At 31.6% G+C, this 11,014-nt stretch overlaps 1 protein-coding gene across 6 annotated transcripts; it reads right to left on the bottom strand.

The window, feature by feature from the left end:
• Nucleotides 1-6,742: 6,742 nt before the first annotated feature.
• LOC126853716 (uncharacterized) lies at nt 6,743-10,213 on the bottom strand. 6 transcript variants are annotated; one of them, XM_050599720.1, is made up of 6 exons: nt 10,046-10,213; nt 9,033-9,212; nt 8,437-8,808; nt 7,343-7,457; nt 7,079-7,144; nt 6,743-7,004 (listed from the first exon to the last, which is right to left on the bottom strand). In XM_050599720.1, the coding sequence occupies exons 1-6, from the start codon at nt 10,152-10,154 to the stop codon at nt 6,992-6,994; spliced, it is 855 nt and encodes a 284-aa protein (XP_050455677.1). In that variant the 5' UTR covers nt 10,155-10,213; the 3' UTR covers nt 6,743-6,991. The 6 variants fall into 6 exon arrangements, with proteins under 6 accessions (XP_050455677.1, XP_050455678.1, XP_050455680.1 ...); XM_050599721.1 differs by having other exon boundaries at nt 7,343-7,433; XM_050599723.1 differs by having other exon boundaries at nt 8,515-8,808.
• Between the last annotated feature and the right edge of the window lie 801 nt (nt 10,214-11,014).

The raw sequence follows: 11,014 nt of genomic DNA, 5'->3' as shown, positions 1-11,014 counted from the left end.
ACCGAGCTACCGTTAACCATATTGCTTCTTCTGTTCCCCGTCAAGCTTCATCTTTCGAAGTCTCATGTATCCGTGTCATTATGGCTGATGCCGTTCAGCTGATTGACTGCGTTTCATAATGCCACGAGAGTATTTGTAGATATTCTTTTTACGAGACACCCTCGTCCCGGATGATGAAATGCATTTACATTTCTGTATTCTTTTATTACTGAAATATTCTCTCGTTTTGTTTCCCACGAGACGAAATATTACGCTGTTTCGCAATAAACGTCTGTTTGTTCCTTTGATTCGATGTATATATATCGGTTATCTATCTTGCATTGCAAAATAATTTAATTAAGCAACGTGGCGCAAGTGAGCTGTCATAAGCGCGTGGATCGCATAATATTTTTATGTAAACTGCGCTTTAATAAGATACTTTCTATGATAAAAAAAATATTAATACCTCGTTTAATAAATGAATAAACTATAGGCTAGGTAAAGCATGGTAATTTCTGATTTTATAGCCGTAGATCTGAGATTTGTTTGTGCCCGCTGGCGAGATCGAAGAAGAATGCAATCATTTCTGTGTAAATGCGTTATCGTGAAGAATATAATTTATAGATAAATACCCGTCGAGATATGCGTAGAAATTAATATGAAAATATTATTCGCTATTTATGTGTATATTATAAATTAAGAATCCGCTGCATATTTTTTTACATCTCGAAATGAGGATATTGAATGATATGACTAGTTATTGCTAAATAAAAATATTTTATCATTAGATCAGTGAGCTAACAATTACATTTAAATAAAATAACTAAAATAATAACTTAATAATAGATAACCACATGAGACGGAAGAAATGTTTTACATCTAAAGATTTTTTTGTGAGAAGTTTGTAATAAGCATATTACTATTTAATTTAAATATTTCTCATATTTAAGAAAATTAGCCATAAGTAAACAATTTTCTATAATTACTCGCAAAGCGAAATGGTGAAATCTCTATTTCTTTCTTTTCTTTCTTCTTTCTTTTTAACATCATCTTATCGCGACGCGCGTAAGTCTTGAAAGTATTGACGTATCCTGGAGGAAAGGTCAGGATCACTATTCGACCCTCAGTCTCGCGTGCTCACGCGTTTCTTCGTACAGATGATGACAGGATGCGAGAATCGGCTATCATCTTCGCTTCCTCGCGTGATAGTATCCAAGGGAGACTTAAAATTACGTCACTTTCCATTTTACACCATTTCTATTAGTTTACCTTGATGAGCTGCAAAACGAGTCATTTCTTCAGCATAATGAGTAATACTTTATCCACTTTTTTGAAATAAGTATCAGTCGATCGTATCGATAGATTTTACAAAAAGAAGTTTCTAACTCATTAACATAATTGTTTATGTAGCATTCAATTTTTTTTCTTATTAAATATTTAAATATTTTACAAAATAAAATTATTATATATAATTGTGTATATATATATATATATATATATATATTTTTTTATTGTGGTTATTTATTAATTTAATATTATAATGATCGAACAATGGAAAGAAAATGAATATGAACGTAAGGAACGATAAGATATTGTTTGTTAATAAAATTTACTGAGGCAAAAATACATTTTTATCATTGAATAATCTATCATAATATACGAGAGTCTAACATTTTATGATAATCTTAATTTACAGTCAAAATTTTCAAGACGAGATAGAGGCCTTCTATAAGGCTATAAGATAGAAAAAAAAAAATAGAAATTATGTCATTTCTTATTTTGTGTCATAATAGTCATTTAATCATAATACATCATAGTTGATTGCCATCTCTTTTCCGTTTGATCGAATCAAAGTAGGGAAGATAATACCTGTAGCCATGTAGAATACGTGTACATATATTGTCAGATATACATCCGTGTGTGTGATCTCGTCTATTAAATCTATTTATCTATTAAATGTATTCTCTGATTTACTAGCTCACGCTAATGCATGTAGACAATAGATTTTAGATAGGATATAATGGTGCAATCATATATTCAACAACGAAATATATAGAGTGTTATTATACAAGAAAAAATTTGAGAAGAAACAAAAAAATTCATATATATTCTACATTGTACAAAAAATATAAAATATAGAATAATTGTATTGAATATATTTTTATCTAGGCATCTAATTATGATTGAAATGATTGCGTGTTATATATAAATAATAAAATAAAACTGCAGGATATCGAATAAATACGCATAATTAAAATAAAAAACGCATAACTATAATAATAAAAAATAGATATAATTGTTAGCATCACGAGCACGTAATAAGTGATTTGTTTCGAAATTATTGATACTCAGAATTAAAATGGAATCGCAGTCGCACGATTGAACACGTGACGTGTTATCATCGAAGCAATGATTGTTAGTCCGCGCTCGTGTTCACCGATTCTCATGCAGCTCATGGGTATTACGGTGCGACTAGAGACTAGATCAATTGCAATTCTGCCAAGCAGGATGGCTCTATTGTAATATAGGCCAAATGGGATTATTGACAAAGGTCACCGATTCTATATCTGACATTCGATGCTTGACACACTCTTGTCAATTTTTTCTCCTTTTTCATCATAAACGTCATTTTTCATGACACGTCCATCTTCGGAAACTCTGCAACGATGACCTCGATCTTTCTCGTAACATTCATAAAGTAGCACGCGCAAAACGGTCGAGTAGACAGTTATTGCACGCAGATCGGTTAGCATGGAATTCCCGTTTAGAGTCGTCGAAATCGTTGCTTGTGCGTATGCAAATGTGCGGTGGAAATGTTTTTCCACCAAGCGTCAAGCGACGCGAACGAGCGCCGTCCCGAGAAAAGGAGAAAGCTCATCGACGTCGTCGCTCGTACGTTGCACCGCGGTACCAACGGGCTTTTCTATGCAGATTCCAGTCGTACGCGACGCAACCGGTTCCTTTTACGATCCCCCGAGACTCCCGGGGGATTAAATTAAAGCCTGGTTGTGTGCTCTCTAATCGCCGGCAATCTTGAGTCACACACGGTATCGAGTCGTAGAAAACGCGACGCGATATTTCATCCCGTCCAATTGCCATCGTTATTACGATTATTACCGATGTTGGACGGACACTAACAGGTGATTTCGTTTAAGAGACTAGACTTGCTCTCTTAATGAAGCACATACGTCACTTGATGTATTCCGTATCTTATGTAGACACGCATCGTACTGTGCTAAAATAGAAACGTGTCTAATATTACGCTATTAATACTCAACTACTAATCAGTATAAATTTAGATAATATAACTATTAAGAGAAGTTCTAATATTTAATCTCAGTAAATAAATTAGATTATAACTTACTTAAAGAACATCAACTTTAAATAAACTTTAATCAAATTCAAATATCTCAGCAGCAAACAATTTTATCTTTTATTATCTGTCCCTAAATTCAAAAACAAATAATATAATATAAAATAATAATTATAAAAAAGATACCTGATATTTCGTTGCTCAAATAATAATTAAGTATATATTTGTATATATACATATGTATATAAAGATACTATAATACATAGTAGATAACTAAATATGTATATTGATTTGATATATATGTATAAATACACGTGGATTTAATTCAAAATATTTTTAATATTTATAAAATATCTGCATTTTCTAGAAAAAATATATTTTGCACAAATTTTATTCTTCCACGTTCATGTCTAAAGGAAATGTCTATTGATATTTTTCCTTTGATTTCCTGTTCACATGTATAATGATAAGATGAGTCTCTAAAAGTTAGATGATATTATTTTCGAATTAGTATCGATGAAGCGAATCAAACGTGACTCAATGCGTGACGAGCGCAAAGGTTAATGGCGATTACACACTTTATCTTTTATTTTGTATTTCGAATGAAATTAAACAACTTACTTTATCCATTCACTTGCCCCGACGTAATTTACGGTAACACTATTTAACCGATAGCATTAATCTATCCTATCGTTACAAAAAATAAGAGAACGAAATAATAGATTAGGTTACGCATTATAACAGACAGTGATTAATGTTTGAAATGGTCGATTATATTTGCTTTACAACACTATGTGGTTTATTGAAAGCAATAAAAACTAGATAAATTCTATCGGTAAATATCTCTCACGATATCTTCGTGAAATATTTATGCAAAGTAAAGATCCTTGTATTTGTATGTGATAGTGCGCGATCTCATTGACAACACAATATAAATTCGTGATTATTTTATTAATACATTTTATATTTTAATCTTTACTTTAATATTTTCTCCTTGTAGTCGCACGAATCCGGTTTTTGCCGTGTCGACTTTCTTATCAATCTCGATGAATTAGCTAGTATATTGAGTTATAATTAGAGGTTATTATTAACCTGTCATGATCATTTTTAATGTTAAATTAACGATGCTTTGACGTTTTAATATAAGATTTGAGGCAGAATAAATTATTGATTGAATCTATATTCTCTTTTCATTATGTAGATCAGTAGATTGATCAGTATTATCTTGATCTCTATTGATCAATAAGTTTATGTAATATATGATTTTTTATGAATAATTATTTATTAATTTTCAATAAATAATATGTGATTGATCGTATAAATATAGAATAAGTTGATGTGTATCTGTTCATTGTCTGTTTCATTTCATCATGTTTTTTAATTAACGCTGATGCAGCATGAAAAAGATATTATGATAACATTTTTGTTTCATCTCATTATACAAATATGACAAGACATTTTGAATCAGAAATACATGTCGCTTGATGAGATCCCGTCGTATTATTTAAATATCTCCAATACCTCTTAGTATCTAATAATAAGATGCGCATTGAAATTTGGCATGCACATGGGAATTTCTGGCGCTCCTGGAGTGCTCGTCGAGGAATCAAGAGACAGGAGATACTTTACTTGTCCGAGTGAGTTTTTATGATCTGCCGCTGGTACGCCCAGTTTTTCCTAGTAGTAAAGCGACTCGTCCGCGACAAAGTCCACAAGTTTGCCGGTCAATGACCAGAAAATACGCGTGAATGTGCCAACTTTATATTAGAAGAAGAAACCTGAGTGTCTTGATTCTACGACGGTACGATCGATCGGACTCGATGAGCATTCGATGACCCGCAGACCCACATTTTCTTTGAAGACCGCCATCATTTTACATGTACACATACACACACAATGCATCCATTTTACAATTCAGCTATTAGGTGGAGTCTCAATATTTTAATGGAAACTGCAATTCTACAGAAAATTTATGAATAATAGATTTTTCTTTTAATTTAAGCGGATGTATTTATGTTTTTAATACACATTTTTTCTTATTATTCTTTTTTTACATGCTTATTTCCATTGCTTGTTTTTTTATTTTTTTCTGAATCAAACTTTCCTTGCGGCAGATCTTGACCTTAATTTTAATAATAATTTTCTAATATAGAATCTTAGAAAAAGAAAGGGATAGTTAAGTTGTGGATAAGATAGATAAAGAAAATTCTAAAGATTATAAGATCGCGAGATCGTACGACGCATAATTGTTGTTAGCTACGGCCGTGAAATCGACAGGAAAAAATGACAAGTCGCTGACGCGCGTGACAAATCAGCGAATAAATCACTTTAATCATGAAAAGCGAATTGTCCTCGTATCGCTCGGAATGCGATATGCTTACTCTTAGTGGTTAATCATAAGGTCGCGCCGATAAAATCATCTAATCATCAATTCGAATTCGAAGCATCGACTTGTTCGAATCCACTGCCCTCAAATACCGGTTTCGCGTTTCTCAACAATCCATTCTGCGCCGGTATATATCTTTTTTTTTTTCTTCTGTCCAGTGCGGAAAGGTGATGAGAGGAATATCGAAACTTTACCGTTACAAGTTCACCCGACGTTCTCGCGCCGTAATTATTGTTGCCACTCGCCGTTGCAGACAGTCGGGCCGACGCGTCGTTGAAATGATTCCGCGCGGATGCTGCGATACCGCTCTCGTATACCGGTCGTATTTATAGAGAGGCCAGTTATATAGAAGGTTGTAGCGCCTAGATCCGGATTGAAACGCGGGTGAGTTACTTATGATGCTGATCTCGCGAAACGAGAAAAAAAAAGCGGAAAATAGACGAGTAAGATTACAACGCCGTCGTCGCTGTCCGTTGCAATGGTGTTTATAGTGAATTACAACGGACCGATAATGCGGAACAGGTTCTGCGTGATAAGATAGAACGAATCCGAGCATGCATTACGGCTCGCGAAATATTAGGGAAATGATACTTTATCGCTCGCTAGCACTTGACGAATCCTCTATTTTTCTCACACGTTTTACGAGTTTTTTATTCCTCAAATTTGATTTTGATTTGAAAAAATATCATTTTTAAATATATTTAAATCTGAATTGTGGTAATGTTAAAATATTGTGTAGCGTAAATATAGATAAGAAGTTAATAATTAATGAGGCATGAAGATTCTTCTGTGAGAAAATTTTCTGATTTTGCGGATTTACGAATTAATAAAAAATAAAATAATAATGATAGTGTACATGTGCGCATGGATGAGTGATTATCTTGTTATCGTAAATGAAACTTTATCAAGAAACGTAAGAATTAATGAATCATTAAAATCACGAGAAAAATACAAGTCCAATCCATTATTTTACAGCGCATCTTTTGAAGATTCATGAATAATTAATCATCAACTCATAATTATCTCTAGGAATACGTGCCAATTAACGGCGAATAAATTGTACGTTCTCTGTTAGAGCTAAACTTATTTTTTTTTATTTACTCACAGCTAACACGCGCCAATACAAATGTGTGTTGTATAAACAAATGCGTTACATTACAAATATTTTGAGAATATTATTGAGTGTTATAGTGTTTGTTTGTGGTTTGTTTGCGAAATATTTGAAGAATTTTATATATTTTAGACGGGTATTGAAGATGAAGGCAGCATAAATCATTAATGGCAATACGTTTATGTGATTCTGCATGCGCTGTTTATTTCTTTCCCCTAAAAAAATAGCGTTTTAATTGATGTAAATATAAGCTGTCGATAATAAGAATTATCTTAGGTATAATACTTACCAACTTCCAGAAGAAGATTGAGCCGAAGCAGAAGATTGGGACCACGAACCTCCACCGCCTCCACCACTAAAGATACAAAACATTTTATTAAAATTAGTAAAAAAAAAAATCGAGTGGAAGAGAATGGATATAAAATATAGTGATTTCTAAACATATATCTTATCGAGATTGTTTTAATTAGATTAATTTGCTTTGTTGTCTAATATTATATGGTTTTTTAATTATTTATCACTATATTTAAAAAAAACAATATTATATCAATACCCGCAAGTACTACAGCCGCCTCCGCTTGGATAATATCCGCCGCCGCCGCCACCTTTACGATAATGGCCTGCGCCTCCTGTAATAGGTACGACTACAACCGGTACTGCTATATACCCTAAACAAAGCATCCCCTTCTTAAGCGTGATGAGATTTAGCAATAGCAATGTGTTAATATCTATTCCGATGATGAAATATTCCAAATTATTTAGTTATAATTTTGTTAATGTTATACCTGATTATTTGCAAATTTCAGCTGAGAAATGTCAGGCGAGCAGAAAATGTATTATTATTAGTATCTTATTGTTATTAGTATTTTTCTATTATTTTTTTATGTAAATAATTTATTTAATATTATTTTTTTTTAATTAGGAAGAGGTAATAATTGTTCAAGCATTTTCTGTTGTTTTTGATAATTCCGCCAATGAATTTTTGAATTTTTTTTACTTGTTTTTAGTCGTTATCTTTAAATGAGTTTCTTTACGATGCAAACATGTACAATTTATATAACTTATTTTTCCAATTAAGATTACATGCAAAAATATAAGAGATTATACAACTAGCTATCAAATTTGGAAAATCTAGGAAGAAATCAGCGAAATCGAAGAGAGATCGTATTTCAATTCTTAGAATCATGCAAAGCAAATAGTTTTGTTCCGCAATAGTCAACGCAATATTTTGATGCAAATATTAGATAATTATTATTGCCGATATGTGACGTAGTTATTGTAATACGTAGGCAAAAGATCCGCGTATATTATATGTAGTTAGAATCATCTTATCATACAAGGGTACCTCAGAAAACCATCGGATTTTATTATAACTGTAATTTTTTTTGATCAATATGTGGAAGTACTTTTTTTTTAATGAAACTCAAAAGAAATAATTATATTTCTTATATTTTTTAGAAGGCTTATATTTTCAGACAATAATTACTAGAAAATTCATTTTTATCGAGAAAGGATTCCATATTCGTCAAAAAATTTATAGTGAAAAGAGTTTGCGGCTCGATTTTAGATATTCTTTGATATAAATAAATTTTATTAATGGATAAATTTGTTCATTAATTGTTATCTATGACTTAGGATTAAACTCACCACCACCACCACCACTAGGAGGATAATAATTTCCTCCACCACAAGTGGGACAGGAACCACCTCCGCTCGGATACCCACCTCCTCCGTATCCTCCTCCGTATCCACCTCCTCTACACGTTTTACAGTAGAGAGTTCTCTTCTGCCGATCTTTTCTCTCGTGAATCGGTATCGAAGCCGATTCTATCATTTTCTGCGCCTTTTCCTTTTCCAAATTCATTTTGAGCACTTTTGATTTATCGTTTATTTTGATCTTGTCAACCATAATACCTTGACTTTCCAATTCAGCCGCGAATTCGTCGAGGTCGGTAGGTGAGTGTCTTTCTCTTTCTTCGTCATCATCTTCTACTACTAGAAGAACAGTTGCCAATGGTTCTGCAAAGATACGCTTTTCATTAAAGATTTTTCTAGGAATTATTTTAATGATATTTACTCTTGTTAATTTAATATGTTATTTTTATCATGTATTAAAATATATAAAAAATTTGTGAAAAGAAAATGTGCTAAAATATGTAAAGAAAATGACGTCAAATTTTATTTATTACTAAAAGAAATCTTGACATATAACTTTATATACATCGTTCACTGATCATACTTACCTAATATGTCAGGAACATTTTCAATAATTTCATTTTCAAACATTTCCTCTGACGTACTGCCGCTGTTATTTTTTACAGCGTACAAGTTAATTATGTAAACTGTGGCATGATGTTCTTTCTCAAGCGGGGGTGGTTGTAAGTCGGTCGACAACGTGTGTTCTTTATGTGTATTCGCCGGGTCTAGCAATCGTGTTAAAAATTGAATCGATCATTATGTGAACAGAAATAGACAGATTACATCGATCGGCATGAAGCATAAAGAATTTTAAATTGATTGCGATTAAATTTGTTTTCCAGCACATGCATCCTGACATCACTGTTATTTTCGGAGATGTCTTGTCTGCTGCATGCAAAATAAATTACAGACTTCGCGTAGCTGTCTCTTAGATTTTTCAAAGCGGTATTTAAAGTAACGACGCATAAACAACTACTTAAGCAATAAAAAAAGTATTAAAAATATTTTATATTTTTTATTTTAAACAATTTTCTATTTTATAAACAATAGTAAGATACAATAAAATATTGTGAGAATATCACAAAAATGTATATCACTTTTTTCGTTAAAGGCTTATCAAAAAATTATGGAATGCAAGATTTTAATAATAATTTTAGGAATTTATGTGGATTAATTAAAAACATATTAATGTAAGCAATAAATTTATATTTATATTTATCTTTGCAATCATACGCTTTATTTTTATTACTTATTTGAAAAATAAATTACTATTTATTTAAATTGCAATTAAAATTTAATATTTAATAATAGAAATGCATTTGTTATATGTCTAAATCATTAATTATAAACAGAAATAATTTTACAATGCAATTGAATTGTACTGTACTGTTAAGTTTGTTTAAAAGTTAAAAAAAATTAAAATATGATTATTTTTTTACAGGGTATAATATACGAAATTAATTTTATCAAATATATTTATAAATATTTTATAAATATAAAATAAAAATGTCTGCAATATTATGTATATTCTATATTTTGGAATAATCTAATTTCTTACCTGGTATAGCAGTCGGCAACCCTGAAAGGGTCGCGACAAGTGAAAAAAGGAGCACTATTCCAAGAGTACGAACTACCATCGTGAAAGGTGTTCGGTGGATGCACTGCATGCCAATCTTTTAATCTTGCCGCTTTTATAGTCATCGATACGATACGCGTTTGATCCTGATGTAATTATGTAACGCCAGCCACCTCCATCGCTTTTTACTGCACATCTAACGCCGCGCCGCGCCGAGCAATGCTAATTTTTTAAATTTTCCGAGGGAATTCCCGACACATATATAGTGCATACACGATCGATCTGAAATACTTCTCTTCGAGAGTAAAGTGCATGCCAAGGCGCGCGAGAATAAAATTAAAGTGAAGATTGAAAATAAGAAAACTTTGTATTCTTTATAATTCAATATGTATATAATTTCTATGTACAAATTTATCTTGTGGTTTTTCAGAAGTGTTATATCATAATAACATTTAAAAAATTCATCAAAATTTTCAAAATCATAATATTAATAATAATATTAAACCAATAAATTTTAATATTATTACGCACGTGCGCGACAACAAATCATAGGAAATTAATAATCACCTAATCAATTATTTTTTATTACATCTAAGGTGTTGCTAAGTCATGAGGAAATGATGGAAACAGTATGAAAAAATAGGAGAGAGAGAGAGAGAGAGAGAGAGAGAGAGAGAATAAGATGATTTAATCTTCATTAAGAACTGAAATCTTTTAATAAATGACTTCCGAGAAATATAAACCGGTGATGTACCGGTTTCGGAATAGCGTTATTATGCATAATGAAGCATACATGTTGTTGTTGTTCATCAGTTTGTCATTAACCTTAATAATAACTTTTATTATTCTGTTTTATTATGTTATGTTATTTCTATCGTACATTTTCTGATACGATATCTATATATAATTATTCAAAATGTTTATTGCATTACTTGGACTAATAGTAGAATG

This window comes from Cataglyphis hispanica, chromosome 12, assembly GCF_021464435.1.
Source record: "Cataglyphis hispanica isolate Lineage 1 chromosome 12, ULB_Chis1_1.0, whole genome shotgun sequence".
Classification (NCBI taxonomy): Eukaryota; Metazoa; Arthropoda; class Insecta; order Hymenoptera; family Formicidae; genus Cataglyphis; species Cataglyphis hispanica.
Note: the sequence above shows the minus strand (reverse complement) of the source record. Positions and strands in the feature narration are given on the sequence as shown.